General features: G+C 49.7%; 1 protein-coding gene across 1 annotated transcript in view; it reads left to right on the forward strand.

The window, feature by feature from the left end:
• The first annotated feature begins 2,019 nt into the window (after positions 1-2,019).
• SSC4D (scavenger receptor cysteine rich family member with 4 domains) overlaps positions 2,020-21,012 on the forward strand; it is a 31,438-nt gene continuing 12,445 nt past the window's right edge. The window contains exons 1-4 of the mRNA XM_043499714.1: positions 2,020-2,077; positions 16,818-16,850; positions 17,921-17,956; positions 18,783-19,088. Coding sequence (XP_043355649.1) covers positions 2,020-2,077; positions 16,818-16,850; positions 17,921-17,956; positions 18,783-19,088 — 433 coding nt within the window. The remainder of the gene's footprint in view (positions 2,078-16,817; positions 16,851-17,920; positions 17,957-18,782; positions 19,089-21,012) is intronic.

Consider the following 21,012-nt stretch of genomic DNA (forward strand, 5'->3'; position numbering starts at 1 on the left):
AACCTCTAGCCAGCTGCTGGTACAGGTGCACCGGCCAATTGGTTGGTCCCCCGAGTCGGTGTGCGGAGCAGCAAAAATGAAGGCTGGTTCCAAAACATGCATATGAGAGTCACTCCAGCTTCTGAACACAATTGCCACGGGCCAGAGTTGGCAGGACGCATTGCCTAATGGGAAGAGTGCTGAAGAGGGACTCTGGAGCCTGGGTTCTAGTCCCAGCTTTGCCACTGGCCTGCTGGGTGACCTTGAGTAAGTTACTCACTAGCCTGCTCTGTGCATCAATTTCCCCTTCCATAAAATGGGGATAATGATCCTGCTCTCCCTTGTAAAAAGCTTTAAGATTTCCTGATGAAAAGTGCTCTGTAAAGCCTTGGTATTTATTCCTGGGCAGAGAGTCAGCGGAAGGTAGGATTGCCAATTTTGGCTGGATGTATTCCTGGAGGTTTCATCACATGCCATAATCTTTCATTAAAGATTAATCTTTAATTCCTGGAGGGTTCGCGACACCAGCTGAAGGTCTGTGCCTCGCGTAAGTCCCACTGAAGCCCAAAGGGCCTTAAATAGCACTTTGTGCTGGCATCGGCGCAGGGGTGAGTTTCACAGACGTCTTCCTTTTGACACCCGCAAATTGTGGGAGCAGATCCCCTGCTATTATTTCAAGGCTTAATCGGTGTCACACAGACAACAGGTTTCCTTGATCTCTGGGCACAGTCAGGCCGTTCCACATGACTTTAACTGTGTCTGCAAATAACTGCAGGCACAAGAAGGATGCTGCCGGTCCAGGACATTTTCCAAACCAAGCCCCAGTCTGGTGAATGATATTTGTGTTGGCAAATGCAGTGGCCCGAGTCAGCTACTAATCAGAGCTAGCAGGGAATCGGCTTTTTCTTGTTATGGGAAATTCTGTAATTTCTGTAATTTTTTTCCATTCTGAAATGGAACAAAAAGAAACCTTTTCTGCATTTCCTGCCAAATGAAATTCCCGAAAACTCTTCATTTGGGGCCAATTGAAGCCATTTTGGTTTGGGAAAATCAAAATGACTCGTTCCGATTTCAACCCTTTTGAACTTTTTTTGCTTTTCATTTTTATAGGCAAAACAATTAATTTTGTGTTTGAAAGGTCATTTGGAAATGAAAAGCTGAAATAGTCCATTCCAAAATGGGGACGGTTCGACGCTCTTAAAATGTTGCATTTAGGCTTTTTCTAAATAAAAGCGCGTTGAAACTGACAAATGTTTCTAACCCTTTTGATTTTAGGCAAAAATGACCTTTGCTATCGAAACCCCCTTTTCCTGAACACGTTCTGACCAACATGGTGGTAACCATAGGAAGGGCTATTGCTGATCAAACAGCTCCTAACCTTGTTATATGCAGATGTGCCAGGGTTTTGTGCATGGGGATTTTCTATCACCCCCATCTCCTGCCAGCCTCTTTGCAATTCTTCTTTGGCCATTCCAAGTTGCTGTGCCAGCCTCTTCCCCTTCCTCTTTCCTGACACTCACAAAGAGCACTGACCAGGAAAGGATTCCTTGCTTTAATACTGGTAGTTGACACTAGACAAATTCAGACTGAAAATAAGGTGGACATTTCTAACTGAGAGCATGATTAACCATTGGACCAACTTAGAATCATAGATTATCAGGGTTGGAAGGGACCTCAGGAGATCATCTAGTCCAACCCCCTGCTCAAAGCAGGACTGATCCCCCATTTTTGCCCCAGATCCCTAAATGGCCCCCTCAAGGATTGAACTCACAACCCTGGGTTTAGCAGGCCAATGCTCCAACCACTTACCAAGGGTTGTATGGATTCCCATTTTAAATCAGAATGGGATGTTTTTCAAAGGGCAAACAGGAATGGTTCCAGGGAAGTTCTACACGGGGCGATCAGACTAGATGGCCACATTGGTCACTTCTGGGCTTGGAACCTATGACTCTGTGAAATGTGAGGGCTCCCCTAGCCAGTGCTTGGCTCCCCACCCCCACACACGCTGCCTGTGACTTCCATGCCCCATGGGGCGCGATCATGACTGGACTGGCTGAGGGAGCAGAGGCTGCCCTCCTCCCAGCAGAGATGGAGGAAGGTGAGGAATGGGGGTGATTGGATGGGTCCAGCGAAAAGAGAGAAGAAAAGGGCCTTCAAGATGGCTAGCAGGGTTGGATGCTCAATTGCCATTAATATCAATGGAGACTGAGCATCTAAATCCCTTAGGCAGCTTGGAAAACCCCAGCTGAATGTGAGTGGGTGGGGGGGAGCAATAGAGGGACAAAATGCTGATTGCCCTCCAGCCCTGCACACTTAAGCTCCTTCCAGCCCCTGGAGGGAAGGTGCAGCTCAGTGGAGCCCCACAAGAGTCCAGTCTGACTCCTCTCCAGCGGCACTCTCCTGAATATCAGTGGAATTGCCTGGTGTCCTGGTGCAGTTAGTACCATTGTTATCCATTTGACAGGGGCCCTCTTCAGGATGGGGGCCCTGGGCAAACACACAGGCCTTGCCTTCGCTAGGGAGAAAGGTGTTTGCTATCCCGTGGTAACTGACGTGAGGTAAAATCCCAGTGAAGACAAGGCGGCTGTAGTTTTAACATGGGTTAGCAGGCCAAGGTGACTCCTAGACTCTCCCAATGACAGGCTTCAGAGTAGCAGCTGTATTAGTCTGTATTCGCAAAAAGAAACGGAGGACTTGTGGCACCTTAGAGACTAACAAATTTATTTGAGCATAAGCTTTCGTGAGCTACAGCTCACTTCATCAGATGCATCCGATGAAGTGAGCTGTAGCTCACGAAAGCTTATGCTCAAATAAATTTGTTAGTCTCTAAGGTGCGACAAGTACTCCTTTTCTTTTTTCCTAGACTCTCCCATCACCTTTATCTCGACCTACTAATGTAACCCACACACCTCCAGACCCAGACGGTGTGTGGGTTACACTAACACAAGTGAAAACTACACCCTGCCTTGGCTTCACTAGGGTTTTCCTCGTGTTAGGTACCAGGAGTAGAGAACACCCTTTCCCCTAGTGAACCCATACAGGGCTAAGCTCCTCTTCCGCACAAGTCCTGTGAACAGCGTGTAACATCGACAGACTCCGGCCGGCGGTGGGTGGGATCGAACCTGGGACCTCTGGAGCTAAATGCATGAGCTTCTTATGCGGCCCTTAGCTAAGGCTATAGAGCAAACACATTAATCTCTCTCTAAGTGGTCTTGGTGCCACTACATGGGACAGAACACCACACGCAGGAGGTGTGTGGGTTCCAAGTGCTCATCCACCAGTTTTGTGAGTGTGGACTAGGAGATGGTATAGGCCCAGTGCCTGTCTAGGGGTGGGAGGAGACAAAGTCTCATGTCCCAGGCTGTGGTCAGGATGTAGCTGGAGCCCGTGGAGGTGGCGACGTCACCGGAGTCTCTCTGGCCCGGTCAGGTCAGGACATCTCTCAGGATCAGGGTGACAAAGGCACAGTGGTGTCATGCTGGATCCTGGGGTCCCAGGAGATGGTGGGGTGGCAGCCAAGATGGTGATGCTCTCTTCTTCCCCGTCTCTCATCTTTTGGTCAGCCAGCATGGTGGTAGCCAACCTGTCACCCCAAAGGCTCTTTCTGAGGACCCACAAAGGGGAATGGTGGGTGGAGTAGCCCGTCATTCCTTGTTTGGTTCACCAATTTTGGTCCATTCACTTCTGGTCCCTCACTTCCCTTGCTTACCAGGCATGATATTAACATGGTCCTTGAGTTATGGAAGGAGGCTCTTTGGTTTGGACTAACTTAGTCCGTCTCGCTTTTGCACCTTCTCCCATCAGCATTTGTTGTTATAGGGGCTGGGGACAGCTTATGAACTTTCACACACTCTGTACAGGGGAGCTCACAATGAGGGTAGATTTGTAGGCCCAATTATCACTATGGGCACCAATCAGTCTTTGGCTTCTAATGCTAAGGGCTCTTTTTAGACAGGGCAGAAAGCCTTGAAAGATGTGCAGAGGGTGAAATCTCAGGGTCAGCTGTTTATTGAAACTCACTGCTCTCAGCTGCTGCTCTTGGGGAGATGGGGAAGCAGGTTCTCTTGTGCATGAACTTGGTACCAGCTGCTGTGGTCCCTGCTTGGCCAAATTCCCAAGGAATGCAGGACTGGGCCTTGAAGTTTGAATTCTCTGAGGGAGTATCGGTTTGGGTAGGAAATAATGCCGTGAAGAATCCTAACAATGAAACCTGAGTTGTTTGAAGCCTGCCAGCAGAACTGGCTGAGGTTCATGGCAGCCTTCTTTGGTGCCTATCCAGAGGCAGCTAGTCAGTGGGTTTTGGTGAAAGAGGCACCTGACGCTATTCAGTTTCTTCGCTAGGTACTCAGTACCACGCTGACTGACTCAGCTGTCTTGCTGCAGCACTTGCTGGCATCGTAATGGAGACGATCAAAACTTGCCTTTGCCATCACAGAGATATAGGGGTCGTACAAGCCTGAAAGTCACAACAGCGATAGGAGGGGCAAAGCCCTGATGACTGGAACCTGAGGGGACACGCCACTGAAACCTCTCTGGAGGGAGATTGGCAGGGTGGGTGCTGCTCTCGTAAAGAAATGGGGGTGAAGCTTGGGAAATGGCCAGACGAGAGAGGTCCCAAATCAGGACACCCAAAGCCCTCAAGCTGATCTGCACTTAGCAACCTTGCTCCAGGCAAGCCCTAGGTACACATTACAGGGAACAACCCTGGTTCAGCCCCAGAGGGAAAGTTACCTAGACTGTATCATTTCTGAGTGAGATGATTCTCTGCAGAGCCGGATGCTCGTTTGTTCCAGGGGATATTGCTCCTGTGTAAACCCCAGTCATTACCCTGTAGTGTGTGTGTGTGTGTGTGTGTGTGTGTGTGTATTGGCTGACCCACAGAGGAGAAGAGCACTGAACAGGGAGTCAGGACACCTGGATTCTATTCACGGCTTTGCCATTGACTTAGTGTGTGACCAGGCCTCAGTCTCTCCAATTGCAAAGTGAGGCTAATGAGACTTATCTCCCTTTATAACACACCTCTCATCCCCATCCAGCCGATAATGGGGTTCTCCTGAAGCTCATGTGGTGGAGAAGCTAACCGGCAGGGCGAGAAAAACACCGTCCCCTAGTTTACATTGTTGCTAGCACCCGGTGAGCTGCGCTGGCGTTAGTGTGGTGGCGGAGAATGCCTGAAAATGCCCCCGTGTAGACAAGGTCTGAAAAGGTTTGAGCTCATGCCACTCAAGTCAACTGGAGTTTCACCACCAGCTCCAGCAGGGCTGAGATTGGGCCCCCCAAGCATTGCTGTGAATACAGCAGGAACCATGGGGCTCACTGTATTTCTTCTTCATTTCTCTGCTTTTTAGTATTTGCTTGCTAGCCTCACAGGGCGCATTAACCAGAGCTGCGTGAAATGTGCCTGTTTCCATTCACTGCAGCACAGGGAGACTTTCTGTGGCTTGAGTTCACATGGGATTCTCCCCCCATGGAGTTAGGGGGTTTGAATCCCACCCGCCCCAAAAAATCATAAAAAACTCACAGGGAGTAAAATAAAAATTCACCCCTGGGCAGAGGGCCACAGAAGCTGTAGGCACCTTGTAAGGGTTCAAGTGGGACCTAAGTGGGGCCTAGGCCTTATATCTGCTGGCTCCTCTGCATAGGGGGTGAATTTTACCACTGATGAAGAGAGGTTTTGGTTACAGCTGGGCCAGAACTAAGTTTCAAACGCTTTCTATCACATGGTGTCTGGCCCTTTAAGGGGAATTGGGTCCAGCCTCACCTGTGACTGATCAGCTGCTTCCCAGCTGAGTTTGATCCAGTGATTATAAAAGCCACCCAGTGGCTCAGCTATAAAGAGGAGCTGCAGGGAGGAGATTAGGACATGAACACAGATACAAACGGAAAGGCCTTAGCAGAAGACCTGAGTTGGGGGAACGACTAGGTTTATACATAGCCTAACGTTGAACTGTTGTGTTTGAAGAATAAACCGTGCTCTGAAGGAAGGGATTGATAAGACTTTCTGGGCTAGGGAGAGAGGCCTACAGCCCCAGCCTCTGCAGGGAGGAGATAAAACTCAGATCTGAAATGTGCCACCTGAACCCAGCTCAGATATCACAATGTTGGGCACAGTCTAAACACTAAGGCCTTGTCTACATAGAAAAGCTATACTAGTACAAGCTGCTACGGTGTGAATGTATATTGATTTAGCAGTGGTAGTCCCTATATGGATGTTCTTATTTTAATGTGAGTGCCTTTTTTGTTTTGTTTTGTTTGGTCTAGTTTATGCCAATTTGGAAGGGGTTTAAGCTGAACTGGGAAAAGCCATTCTTCTTTGGGAACAGTAGTGTCCACACAGAGAGCTATACTAGTGCTGCTGTACCATTCTAACTTCCCAGGTAGCCCCGGGATTGTCACAGCAGATTAGGAGTTTGGCACCAGAGCTGGTTGCAAAGTTTTGATGGAAGAGTCATCTGTTTACAAAGGCGATTTCACTGAAATGAACAGATTGCATCGGAGCATGCCGATTTCAGGGACCTTTCCATATGATAACATTTTGGTTTGACTTTTATAGGATATTAAATATAATCTATGTAATATTGTATCGTTAACAGTTTAATATCCTATAAAAGTCAAACCAAAATGAGTTGACGCTGGAAACAAAACATTTCAACATTCGTGTAACAAAGCTTTTTGGTGGCTCTGGATCTTTTGGGGGAATTTTTGTTCTGTGGGAAATTTTTGAAATGTCAGCTTTTTGTTCCGATTCAGAACAAGTTTTTTTGGAACTTCCCACCAACTGGGAATTCTCGTTACTCTAGTCATCGATTCCACGGCCAGAATGGACCATTGTGACCGTCTAGTCTGACCTCCTGTGTAGCCCAGAACTTTCCCAAAATAATTCCCCGAGCAGATCTTTGAGGCACCCCGCTGACATTGCATTTCCGTTAGATTTTGGCACTTCACTCCCGTAGGGTCTTTGAAAACTCCCAGCTTTGGTGCTTCCACCTCACTCGGAACTGGCTCAAGTCTAAAGCTTTTCAGCAACTGGGTTGGGGTCTGGAATGGAAGCCCGACGCACTGGTGGCACTGGCAAGGCAAGCGTTGTGCAGACTGAACATCAGCGAGTGAGTGTGTCGTCCGTGTTGGCCTCCAGGGAGAGCCTTTGAAAATGAGTGCTCTGCTTTGATTCATGCTTGGAAGCATGCTTGCTCTGGTCTGGAGTGAGGAGCTGCAGGCTGGCACCTCTCAGCCCTTCCATGGGAAAAGCTTGGTTGACCGCGGGCAATCCACTTCTCACTGATGTGCTTATACTACAACTGGCAACTAACTTTCCTGCAATCCCTCTCCCTCCCCAATAAATTGCATGGAATTTGGAATAAATCACAGATTTCCCCAGGGAGAATTTGAGACAGGAACTTTGTAACCTTAAACCACTCAGACAGGAAGAGCATGCGCTGCCCTCTAGTGTTTCATTCATTTCTTTTTGTGAATGAGACTTGGCTAAGTGGATAACAAAGGGCGATTTGTCCTCCAAGGTACACTATTGCAGAAGCAGCATCTGGAAATGGGTGTCTATGTAGGCGTATTGCACCAGGGCCTTGTTGCCTGCCCTGGTGTAACTGAGATGGGAATCTGGTGCTAGGTTATTTGGTGGATTTTATTTCCACTGGGTCTGTTCGCTTTTTTGCTTTGCTAAGATGGATAAAGGAAACCTGGAAGTAGAACTGATTGGAAAATGGAATTTCCATCCCACAGGAAATCAAAACATTTTAACATTTGCTTTCATCCCAAATTGGGAGAAAAAGTCAAAATTTAGAACTATTGCGGGAACAGAAATACTAAAAAAAAAAAGTCAGTTTGGAAGCATCAAAACAACCTTATTGAATCATTTTGTTTTGAGAATGTCAAAATAATTCATTTTGAAACATAATGTCAAATATATATTATTCACATTAATATTTTGTCATCTCATGTAAATGGCTAAATAAAGCGGCAAAGTTGAAATGAAACAAAATGAGAATGTTGAAACAAAAAACTCCATTCTGATTGTGAGTTGGTTTGAAATATTTCTGGCAAAAATGTTATCAATTGGTACTTCTTTGCAAAACATTTAGATTTTGACAAAAGGACATTTTCTTAGGGAAAATGTTCCACTGAAAATTTTCAGCTGGCTCTATCTGGAAGATTGGCTTTCCAAAATACCCTTTTTTCCTGTTTTCTTTTAAACATAGAAATACCAGAAATGTCAAGTCTGGGGGGGTCTGCTGGTTTTGCTGAAAGTCGATTGGGCATCTCAGATGCATGTTGCAAGTTCTTGCACCTTAATGAAAGGGGCAGGGATATGAAACTTTACCAAAGATGTCCTTTCTATCAAGTGTGTTTTAGGCTTTGGAGTTAAATAGGTGTCAGCAAAAAGAAATGCAAAACAGAGTTTTAAACAATCTGACTCAAAATACTTTCCCTCACTGTGGGGTTTACTAAAGTGATCTAAAGTTGAGTCAGTTCTCTTGAGTCAGCCCAGCATGGGTGAGATCAGTGATACTGAGAGATCAGGCTGGAATTGCTGTATCACTACTGGTGTTGCACTAAGACTTCACAAGGCCCATCCCGTGGTTCTCAGAACTGAGCTGCCCTATGAATCCTTTCCCAGTGTATTGTGGGAGAATTTGTCTGTCCCTTCTGGGCACGTGGGCGGAAGTAGTGTGAACCTGGCAACTCCTTCAAGTAAACCACTTCTAGCTTGATGGGCTCCCGATTTCTGTCCGAGGCCTTCGTTCCAGCTGGTGGCAAGGCCTGGATCCAGCTTCTTGACACTTAACGTTGTCTCTTAGGGTTTGCCTACATGCACAAGTTGCACTGGTATAAGATTTGTCATCTTAGTGCGGCTGGAAGAATTTTTTTGGTGGAGAGTGCCCACACTTTGCTGCTTCTGTTCACACATGTGGCGATGCTTGCATCTGCCCGGCGCACTGCACTGAGGGGCAGGTATCTGTGTCCTTCTGCCTTTTGGAAGACATTTGCTGGGCATGGTGGGGAGAGCCGCAGTGATGACAAGGAGAAGGGCCTTGGGATTCATTCAGTAGGCTGGGGCTCAGGTGATCTGGGTTCAGTTCCTGGCTCCGCCCCGGACTCTCTGCGTGACCTGGAGCAAGTCACCAAGGAGCAGATTTTCAGAAGGGCTCCATGTATTGGATGCTGAGGTCTTTGGACAACCTGGCCCCTACATTTCCCACTATAAGCTGCTCAGAACTGAGCCCCTCTGCAAACCTGGCCTTTATTTCGGTGCCCAAGTGGGGAGCTGAGCTCTTTTGAAACTGGCCCCAGCTGTGGGTGCAGAGCCCTGGAAAACTAACCCCCTGCCCCCATCCCTGAGCTCAATCAATGAATCTCTCTATACCTTTAGCCTGCCTTGTCTATTTAGATTGTAAACTCTGGGGCAGGGAGTATCTCTTACTATGGGTATGTACAGCGCCTAGCACAATAGGCCCTCACTCTCGTCTAGGCCTCTAGGTGCTGAGTAATAAATAATACTTACAATGATCCTGTCTATTCACAAGCTCTCCTGTGGCCCATAGAGTCCTCCAAGGTGGATACAAGCTGATTTTTTTGTGGCTGACTTAGAACCCTCTGAAGCCATATTTGTCATCCTCAAGATGCACAAAAGGGCAGTGGCCCAGTTTGTTTCATGCCATGAGAGTCACCTTTAAATTATCCTCTTCATGGCCACGGCATCTGGTGCATGAGTTACAAGACATCACGCTTACACGGAACGGACAACTGTGGCTGTGCTCTGCTTATGGAAGAAGAGCCGGCCTGGAAAGAGCAGGATCGGGTGGGTTAGAGGTGGGAGGAGGGATAAGGTAGAGAAAAGAAGGCAAAGGGACGATGTAGAAGAGAGACCCTGATCACGCGTTTGTGTTCCGTGACTAAGACAGGGATTTTCATAGATTCTCAGGCCAGAAGGGACTTCTGTGATCATCTGCTGCCCTCCTGTATAACCCAGGCCAGAGAACTGCTGTGAAATCATTAGGGAACAAGCCAATCTGGGTTTAAAAATTGCCAGTGATGGAAACCGTTAGTAGAGTGTTCCAATGCTTAGTTACGCCTGCTGTTACAAAGGTAAGCCTCCTTTCCAGTCTGAATTTGTCCAGGTTCAACTTCCATTGTCTGCTCGACTGAAGAGTCTGTTACCAACTGTTTGTTCCCCATCTAGGTACGTAGAGATTGTGATTGTCACCCCCTTAACCTTCGCTTTCAGTCTTTGGAGTCTTTCACTCGAAGGCAGGTTTTATTTATTGGGAATTGTTATCCTGAAAGGTGGGGTGGGGGGAGTCTAACTTTCAGGTCTGGGGTTTCTCTGGAGTTGGCATTAGATGCGCCCATTCATCCGAGCTGATCAATGGTGGGTTTTCTGCTGGAAATAAAGGTTTTTGGACTAATTCAACAATGCCGGGGAATAGACACGGTGACTTGAAGTGAAGAAACAGATTGACAGAGCCAGAAGAGTACCCAGAAGTCACCTACTACAGGACAGGCCCAACAAAGAAAATAACAGAACGCCACTAGCCATCACCTTCAGCCCCCAACTAAAACCTCTCCAATGCATCATCAAGGATCTACAACCTATCCTGAAGGACGACCCATCATTCTCACAGATCTTGGGAGACAGGCCAGTCCTTGCTTACAGACAGCCCCCCAACCTGAAGCAAATACTCACCAGCAACCACACACCATACAACAGAACCACTAACCCAGGAACCTATCCTTGCAACAAAGCCCGCTGCCAACTGTGTCCACATATCTATTCAGGGGACACCATCATAGGGCCTAATCACATCAGCCACACTATCAGAGGTTCGTTCACCTGCGCCTCTACCCATGTGATATATGCCATCATGTGCCAGCAATGCCCCTCTGCCATGTACATTGGCCAAACTGGACAGTCTCTATGTAAAAGAATGAATGGACACAAATCAGACCTCAAGAATTATAATATTAAAAAACCAGTCGGAGAACACTTCAATCTCTCCGGTCACTCGATTACAGACCTGAGAGTGGCTATTCTTCAACAAAAAAACTTCAAAAACAGACTCCAGCGAGAGACTGCTGAATTGGAATTAATTTGCAAACTGGATACAATTAACTTAGGCTTGAATAAAGACTGGGAGTGGATGAGTCATTACACAAAGTAAAACTATTTCCCCATGTTATTTCTCCCCCACACTGTTTCTCAGACGTTCTTGTTAACTGCTGGAAATGGCCCACCTTGCTTGTCACCATGAAAGGTTTTCCTCCTTCCCCCCCCCTCCTGCTGGTGATGGCTCATCTTAAGTGATCGCTCTCCTTACAGTGTGTATAGTAACACCCATTGTTTCATGTTCTCTATTTATATAAATCTCCCCACTGTATTTTCCACTGAATGCATCCGATGAAGTGAGCTGTAGCTCACGAAAGCTTATGCTCAAATAAATTTGTTAGTCTCTAAGGTGCCACAAGTCCTCCTTTTCTTTTTGCGAATACAGACTAACACGGCTGCTACTCTGAAACCTGTAAATAGATTGTGGCCCGTGCGAAACAATTCAGTGCTCAGATTTTGTGTGAGAAGTACGCAGCGCCACACCGCGCCCCTCACCTTTAGGGCACTTGCAAAGGAGAGGCTGTGGGCGGTGGTCTCTGGCAAGTGCTGAGGGGCCCAAGAACTCTGTGCTGCGTCAGGCTGTCCCCTGAGTTCAGGGCGCACTTAGGGTGGGGGTTCTGGGCCAGACACTTTAAAGAGAGAGGGCCAAGCCATGACACTCAAGTCTGGACCTGGAGCCAAATGGCCCCCAAGGTTGTGGGTGATCCGATCCCGTGTCCCAGTTTGGGTCCCTCTCTTTGGTTTGCTACTCAAAGCACTCAGCAGCCTGTGCTGGGGACGGCAGGGAGGCCAGTGGGAAACCTTCTCCCTTGGCGTACCCACTCAGAGCTGGTTCTGGGGACCCAGTGTCCATCCCAAGTAACAGGCTGGGGTTTGAGTAGCTCCATGGAGTGGGGAACCCGGGGAGGGCCCCCTGCCCCGGCTGTGGAGCCACTAAGAGCAGATGCAGCCCAATGGGGAGGCGCCAGCCTTACCCACTTCTCACAGCCAGAGCAGAGACTGCTCCAGCCATGCCCTCTCTCCTCTGGGAGGGGACGGTGTAGGGTCACCCACGCCACCCTCCTGGCACATGGGGAACCCCCTAGGCTGGGGGAGTTCCCAGCTGGGAGGAGCCTCATGCATTCCAGTCCCTTCCCGCGGCCAGAGAGGCCCCGCCGTGGTTCAGAATTTGGGCCCAGCCTGGTTTTTGGGGGTGTAAAAGGCTCCCCAAGGTGCAAAGCAGAAGGAAGACCAGGCCTGGCATCGCAGCCATTGATTGTCCAAGCCACTGGGTGTCACCATTGCACTGTATATCCCGGGGACGTCGCCGATGCTCTGTGTTCCCTGGGGGCGAGGTTTCCAATGACCGGGCGTAGAGAGCTCCATGCCTCTGGCCTGCCCCACTGCCTGGCCTCTTGTGGGGGCATTGCACCACCATTCTGAGCGGGCGCTTTCTCAGCCACGATGGGCACGTGCGTGAGGCCCAGGAGAATCGGGTGTCTGTCTGGCTAAGCGCACGGAGACGTGGCCGAGGAGAGACTGGCATCCTGGAGGGGGTCCTCTGGGGAGCCCTTGGTAACGTCCAGCTGGCTGAGGTCTGTGGGAGTTTTCCTGTCTTTCTGTGTGGCCGGCTATCCCTGGCTAGATTAGGGTGACCAGATGTCTCCATTTTAAAGGAACAGTCCCGATCTTTGAGGCTTTGTTTTATATAGGGGCCTATTGTTCCCCACCCCGTCCCGATTTTTCACACTTGCTGTCTGGTCACCTTAAGCTAGGGCAGCCCTGTCGAAGATGGCTTAGAATTGGGGCTCAGACACTTAGGTCAGGTTTACACTACAGACCTGCCTCGCTCAGGGGTGTGAAAAATCCACCCCCGAGCGACGTCGTCGTACCGACCGTAACCTCCCGTGTGGACAGCACTATGTCTATGGGGGCGCTTCTCCCGCTGGTATCGCTACCGCCTCTTGGGGAGGTGGATTAACTGCGCCGGCAGGAGAGCGCTCTCCCGTTGGCGTAGGAGCGTCTTCACTGAAGGGCTACACGGGCACAGCTGCTCCCGTACAGCAGTTTAAGTGCCGACCTGCCCTTTGCCAGGAGTTGGGGCTTTAAGGGAAGCACCAGGTTTTGCATGACTCAGACTGGAATGGCAGTAACTGGTGACACGGCACAAACCTGGCAAGCGGTGAGCCCGCTGCTGAGCTCGTGTCATTTGTCATTGCTTCCCTGCCTTCGAGAGAACAGCCCCGACTGGCACCAGCTGAGGAGCTAGTCCTGCGTGTGGAGCCAGAAGATGGGACAGGCGTTCCAAGCAAATGCACTTCCCATGTGTTGTTTGCCAGCTGGTGCTGCCTGGTTCATAGGATCATAGAATATCAGGCTTGGAAGAGACCTCAGGAGGTCATCTAGTCCAACTCCCTGCTCAAAGCAGGACCAACCCCACTAAATCACCAAAAAGCTATGAAAAGCCTTCTGTTTAATTAGGAAAACCAATGAGCTGCCCCTCCCTTCTGCAGCACCTGCTCTCTCTGATCCACAGGGATCCAACTACACTGCCTATGGGGATAAACACAAGTTGAGAAGGGAGGCACTTTGGTTCTGGTTTCCCAGAGAGGATCAGTTACTGGTATGGGATCCTTGCCTGTGATTTTCCCACTCGCTTCTCCCCTCTGTCTCCAGCTACACCTAGTGTAAATGTTTTTTGTTTTTTTTTTTTCCTGTGCATCTTCTGCTCTCCGGGACTCAGCCAGACTGTCTTTGCTGCGGAGCTTCGGCAGATAGGAGAGCAGATCTCCAATGTGACCAGCCCCCTCTGCCAGATACTCTGTTTGGTTCCTTGGAAGCAGAAGCTGTAGCCCGAGTCCTTGTGCAGTCATTTACACCAGGGCAACGTGGGGGTAACGTGCAGCTAGATCAGTGGGAGCATTTTACATCACTTTGCTGGTGTAAATGCCTGGACACGGCAGAATCTGGCCATGTGTTGGTAACCTGCAGCCAGTCCTGCTCTTGAGCGTTCCTTCTTAAGGGGACCGGCATCCCCTGGGTTGCTGCACTGGGCTGTTGCCTGGTACTGATTATGGGCCCGATTCCCTTTGTCCTGCACCTGGTGTCGTCATTGACACCAGCACAAAGGGGCTGAAGAGAGCTAGCGGCTCAGCATGGTGACCATTCACGCTGGTGTGAGTGAGGACACCGGGTATAGGAGGGCCATGGGGAATCAAGCCCCCTGGGGGTGGAGTAAAGTTCAGCGTTCCCCAGCTATGAAGGCCTGCTGCATTCATAGCTCCAGCGGCTTCACATTCGAGCGGCATTGTTACCGCTCTCAGGCTGGATGCCTGTGCGTGGTAAAGCCCGCCCTGGCCCAGCCGTGACACAACCTCAGTGCCCCTGGGGCATCTGCTCTATTGTTACTCAGCCCTTTCTCAGCCACCCTTCTAGAGCTGTGTGTAGAACTGCACCTGCTGCATAAGTGATCATTGCCTCCATCTGTCACTGCAGCTGGACGGCCAGGTTAGCTTCCACTCCTCACCCATTCAGATGGGGATATTTAGGACGAGCCTTGATTGGCACTTTTCCAGTAGAATTGCTCCGAGGCGGAGCTAGTAGGAAGTAGAGTACATGCTCCCCTCCTCGCTACCTGGGCACACAGCTGTTCTTCCCAGCATTGATCAAACTGCCTGGAGCTCCTGTTATGCTAGTAAAGGCGAGCCAGAACAGTTCCTCTGTGCCAGCGGGGGGGTCGGGGTGGATCTTCTGCGACCCATCGCGCGCCGCTAGCAGGTATTAGGACAGGAGCTGGGTGAATAACTGATTTTGTGATTCGCTGGCACGTCTAGAGAAAAATGATCTCAGGGGGGCTTGACAATAAACTTTTTTGAAATTTTCAGCAAACTGAAAAGTGTGTGTGTGTGTGTGTGTGTGTGTGTGTGTGTGTGTGTGTGTGGATAGTTTGGGGTCAAATTACATTGAATTGTTTGAAAGTTCAGCTTTTGTGTTTTTTTTTTAAATTTTTTTTAATAAAATTGAAGGAAAGAGTGCAGGAAAAGTGCTTTTGAATCACAATGAGGTTTTTCAAAAATGTCGGAAGGTTGTCTTTTTTTGTTTGTTTTCCCTGAGCTGCGCAACTCAGCCAAACCAAGGCGAATTTGCCAAACATTTTGGAGTCACTGAATCTGCATTTTTATTTATTTATTTATTTATTTTCTGAAAAAAAAGACTGATTATAAATTTCATGGAGCTGCTGCAGCAAAAATATACCCGCAGCAGCCAGTCTCGGAGCCCGGGTCTACAGACTTGGACTTGCATAGCTTACGCTGCAGTGCTAGAAACAGCTGTGTAGTTGTTCCCATTCAGACTGGAGCTCGGGATATAATACCCAGTGGGGGTGGGTCCCAGATCCCCAGCTCCAGTCTGAGTAGGGACATCTATGCGGCAATTTTGAGCTCAGTATCCATGACCTGACTGTGGCCAGGCAGAGGGATGGATTATGGCATACCAGGAGTGTTACTTAGCGGCAGCCACACCACTGTGGATGCGAGTTCAGCAGCTGCTCTACGGCAGGTATACTCAAGTTTGGTACGTACCAGGAAAGGAGATAGCCCAAGGAAGCCAAGATGCTGTGGGGAAGTGATGCTGGTGAATCAGTAGGAAGCACCTCTCCTATTGAATGAACGCCTGGCCCCACCAAAATCCTTTCTCATTGACTACATGTCCCCCTCTACATCGGGGCTGGACTAATACCCCGGTGGTGGTGATAGAGGGTCTGTCTTTCAGATGAGATGAGAAGCTGGTGCTTACCAAGTGTGCTCACCAAGGAGCCACTGGCACTTTCCACCCAAGTTGGCGCGTTAACCCAAGTGCCAAATTCCAGGGATTCCTCCCACCTCAATGGTTTCCAGGGGATAACTTCTCTCCTGTTCTGTTGTGGTTTAGAGGCTGCCATCTTCTGCCCCAGAAGTAGCTGCCTGTCAGCTGTGGGCGAAGTGATCTGTGCATATAGACAGACAGAGAACTTGTAAAGACTGTTGACTTCGTTGTGTTTTTTAAAAATGGTACCAAGTAAATAATAATACTTAGCTCTTTACAGCACTTTTCATCAGTAGATCTTAAAGCTCTTTACCAAGGAGTTCAGGATCATTATCTCCCTTGTAGAAATGGGAAACTGAGGCACAGTGACTTGGCCAAGGTCACCCAACAGGCAAGAGGCGGGAATAGAACCCAGGTCTCCTGTGTCTCAGGCCTTTGTCCACTAGGCCCACTGCTGTCCCTCTTCATTTTTATAAAACAGGCTGTTAGTAGTGTGACCATAGTGGGGGAAAAAAGCGCGACAATATTATACCCAGCTATAAAAGGGTCTCTCTGTCTGAAAGCTGGTAACTCTCAAGTGTGAGCCAGAAGAACAGCTTTGTTTCATTTAACCTGCTAATGATAGTCCTTGGCACTTCTCCATCGCCTTTTGTCTAAGGATCTCCCTATACCAACATTAGAGAACTGACGCCCAGCACCCCTGGACGGCGTTGTATCCTAGTGATTAAAGCACATGGCTAGGAATCCGGAGAGCTGTGTTCTATCTCTGAGACGCTGACTCGCAGCATGACAGTGGGCAACTCACAGCCCTTGCTCTGTGCCTCAGTTTCCCCATCGCCAAAGTAGTGAAGATAAAAATGATCTGTCATTTTGTGGGAGTTTTTCTTTTTAAACCAACAGCTTTCTCTCTCCTGCTCTCCCCTTTCTCCGCTCCCAGACCTCAGATCTGTGTGGAAAAGGGAAGAGACAGGTAAGCGGAAACTTCACGTGCTCACATGTTTGGAGACTTAACTCCTCTCCGTTGTCTCAGGCAGGAGTGGCCAAAGCACAGATCACGGAGTTTGATATTGCAGCAGTCTGTGACCGGCCTCACTGGGGGAGAAATTTACCCCTACACACAAATGGCCTAGCTCAATGCCTTTGCATCAGTCCTTCTGATTTTTAGGGCTTGAGTGATGCACAGGGTTTTGTGCCGGGTCTCTGCGTGGGGGTGAATTTCATCCTGCTCTGAATAATCAAGCAAGTTCCAGTGGCTGGGATAACACCTTGGCCCTGACAATTTCACCAATTGCTAGTTGCTTGCTCAGTTCCCCCAACTGCTTCCTCGTTCCACGGACCTAGCCACTATTTTTAGGGCTTGAGTGATGCACAGGGTTTTGTGCCGGGTCTCTGCATGGGGGTGAATTTCATCCTGCTCTGAATAATCAAGCAAGTTCCAGTGGCTGGGATAACACCTTGGCCCTGACAATTTCACCAATTGCTAGTTGCTTGCTCAGTTCCCCCAACTGCTTCCTCGTTCCACGGACCTCCAGGGTCCAGATGCCACCACAGCGAAGACGGTTCTGCGAATGCAGTCGAATTTGCTAGCACAAAGATAGCTGCATGGAACAACAAAACAAAACTCCCCTTAGATAGAAGCCTCTGAGAAGTCATGTGGACTTGAGTGTGATGGGTGAACTGTGGCCAGTAAGCTAACAAGGACTCCAGAAATGTTTCCCCTTTAATCTGTGACAAACCACAGACCTCAACAGCAGTAACAAAGATCCCAAGGGGCAAATTCTGTCCTCAGTAACTCGTTTGCACCCCTGTTATTGTGCATGGAAGGGAACACCCTATAAACTGAGAAGTGTGAAAGGCTCTGCTGGGGCTGGGATGTGCATTATACCTGATGCTTAATGTACTAAGTCATCCCCCTTAGCATTCATGCTGCTTGGTAAGATGTTATGGGTCAGTTCTGATATTCCTTATCCAGTAACCCTTTCCTATCTGTGTTCTCCTGGCACACCAACGATGCGTGATCCTTTTCCTTCTCCATTTCAGGCAACGCCTCCGATTCTGCTCCATTGTCATTCCCAGGTGAGATCTTATTAGGACTGCTTTTAGACGAAGAGTTTTGGACCTGAAAAATGGGGAATATATTGGCGGCGGGGAGGGAGGGGGGGAATGGTGATGAGATTTTGAGTTTTGCTTTGAAAAAACCAAATGGGTTTAAAAGGAAAATTTTGATGAAATTTTTTGTGGAGGCAAAATAACTTTTTCTTGACCAGCTCTACTTATTACTGGAAGCAATAGGGGAATTTTGCAGCTCTCTAGCCTTGTTCTGTGCCATCTCTGATGGGCAGTGCCATAGAAGTGGGTGGTCCATGGTTCTAGTGAGTGACCGACTGATTCGGCAAGGCATTTATACAGACGCGTGTTCTATTTCTAATTATTTGACAGATCATTTATGTGTGGCTGATTTCAGCCCAGGAATTATCCATGGATTGGTTTGCTGTGAGTATTAGCAATTTGTTACCTGCTCCAGGTGACAGGTCACCCAAGTCACATGATACCATTTCTCTTCTCTCATTGGACGATTCCCTAACCCAACAAGAGCTTTCAAGATGGCCAAGTGAATGTGTCCAGTGCAGAGATGTATTCCTGACCCTTTGCTTCCCATAAACAAATAGAAACCCACTCACCAGAATCAAAGCAAATGCCAGCAAGACAGCAGCCTACTACTGGTATCAACTAATGGAGCTACTCCTTTTGCTTACGTGGTAGCAGTCTGGGATTTGGTGCAGAAGGTCATAGGTTCAAACCCTGCTGATGACCCCTGGTGAGGGTCGTGGTGCATTCATTACCTAATTAGGGCTAGCCTGTTGCCTTGTTACTCATCTCACTGTGACCTTCCTCCTTGCAGAGGTGCGGCTAGTCAATGGGCGCAACCAGTGCCAGGGGCGCGTGGAGATCCTCTACAACGGCTCCTGGGGCACGGTGTGTGATGATGACTGGGACCTAGTGGACGCCAACGTGGTGTGCCGCCAGCTGGGCTGTGGCCATGCCCTTGCCATGCCAGCCACCCTGACCTTTGGCCATGGGAGGGGACCCATCTTCCTGGACAACGTGGACTGCCAAGGCGGGGAGGTGGCCCTGAGCGAGTGCGGGAGCCGAGGCTGGGGAATCCACAACTGTTACCACTATGAGGATGTGGCTGTCACGTGTAACGGTAAAAAGGTTTGGTTCCATCCTACAGCGGGGGCAGGGGCAGTGATGGGGTTACGTGACTGACGCCTCATCACAGAAGATCAGGGGTGGAAGGGACCTCAGGAGGTCACCTAGTCCCACCCGTGCTTAAAGCAGGACCAGTCCCCAACTAAATTATCCCAGCCAGGGCTTTGTCAAGCCGGGCCTTAAAAACCTCAAAGGAAGGAGATTCCAGACCCACCAGGCAGGGCCCAGCAGCCCCCTTGTCTCATGTCCCTCTTGTGATGGACTAATGGGATTTCCGGTCGGAGGTCACTGTGGCTTCCTCACCAGGGCCCCCGTGCCCGGCACTGGGCTCTCAGAGGAGATGGTGCCGCAGGGCTGGGCTGCTGGGGATCAGAGTCCGGGCCCATCACTAGGGATGGGCCAGCTGCTTGCACCTGCATCTACCAGCCACCTGAGCAAGGGACCGGAACTGAGCAGCACCAGGGCCTGGCTCTGTTTGATTAAACTGACCCTCCCTCCACATCTTTCTCTTTCTGCCCTGCCCTTTGCTCTCACTCTGGTCCTGGCCCATGGCTCCACATTCCCATCTGCCATCTCTGTCACCCCCCCTTAGGGTAGGTCTGTACTACAGTCAGAGGCAACTGTGGGGCGTGGAGATGTACCTGCGCTAGTTTGGATCTAGCTGGCTCCAAGAACCATAGCAGTGTCATCCGCCCCTTCGAGGACGCACCCTGGGTCTCGGGCAGCCTTGTCCGTCTGTGCAGGAGCAGCTTCACTGTGAGCGTTAGTGGCGTGAGCTAGATCAAATCTAGCTCCGTGCTGTTTCCGCTGTTCTTGGTGGTGGCAGATGACAGAACAAGGAATAACAGTCTCAAGTTGCAGTGGGGGAGGTCTAGGTTGGATATCAGGAAAACTTTTTCACTAGAAGGGTGGTGAAGCACTGGAATGGGTTCCCTAGGGAGATGGTGGAATCTCTTTCCTTTGAGGTTTTTAAGGTCAGGCTTGACAAAGCCCTGGCTGGGATGATTTAGTTGGTGTTGGTCCTGCTTTGAGCAGGGGGTTGGACTAGATGACCTCCTGAGGTCCCTTCCAACCCTGATCTTCTCTGATTCTATGATACACTGCAGTCGGGACAGTGCGTGTAGATCTCCCCAAGCTAGCTCTGACTGAAAGGTTCACAGACCCAGTAAGATCTAGTTTTTCTCTGCGGGGCCTGGTTTTTTATTCCCAATCACTCACAGACCAGGGGCTCCCCTCTCAGACCTAGTCAGCGTGATGGGGGCAGATGCCTGGAGCTGGGCCAGATTTGCAGACTGATGCCGGCCCAGGCCTAGCAGAGAGACAGGGGATTTGTGATTCTCCTAAGAGGCTGGGGATCAACGGGAAGGAGGCAGGGACTGATTGATTAAGGAAGGCGTCCAGCCTTGACTGAAGAAAGGGGGCTGACCTGGAGGGGAAGGGGTGATGAGTGTCAAGATGCAGCTGTGAAGGGGAGTGAGAGGAGCTGGTCGGGGAGGCGAGCTCAGGTCGGCTTTTGGGGAGGAGATCTCTGGAGGAGGTTCTGGCGGTTTGATCCTGCTGCTGAGTCTCCAGGCTGAATTGCTCTGCTCAGGCCATTGGAGGTTTGTCCATCGCTGTTCAGAGCCGGGATGCTGACGAGAGGGAGGCAGAGGCCTGGCACCGTGTGAAAGAATTCCCAGCATGTGCTGGGAGGGGGGTCCCAGCGGACAGCGCCAGCTTTTGACCCCGAGCAAGATGTTACCCTGCTGGCTGGTGAATGCAGTGATGGGGTGACGTTGCCCTGTCTGGGGCTCCTCCCTCCTGCCCAGACTGAGCTCAGAGACACAGATGTGAGTGTTGCTCTGCTAATAACGAGTAACCAGCCCTCCAGCTAGCCTGGCCTGCAAGGAAAAACTGACCCTTCCCTCTAGCACTCAGCA

Source organism: Dermochelys coriacea, chromosome 17 (assembly GCF_009764565.3).
Source record: "Dermochelys coriacea isolate rDerCor1 chromosome 17, rDerCor1.pri.v4, whole genome shotgun sequence".
In the NCBI taxonomy this organism is placed as follows: Eukaryota; Metazoa; Chordata; order Testudines; family Dermochelyidae; genus Dermochelys; species Dermochelys coriacea.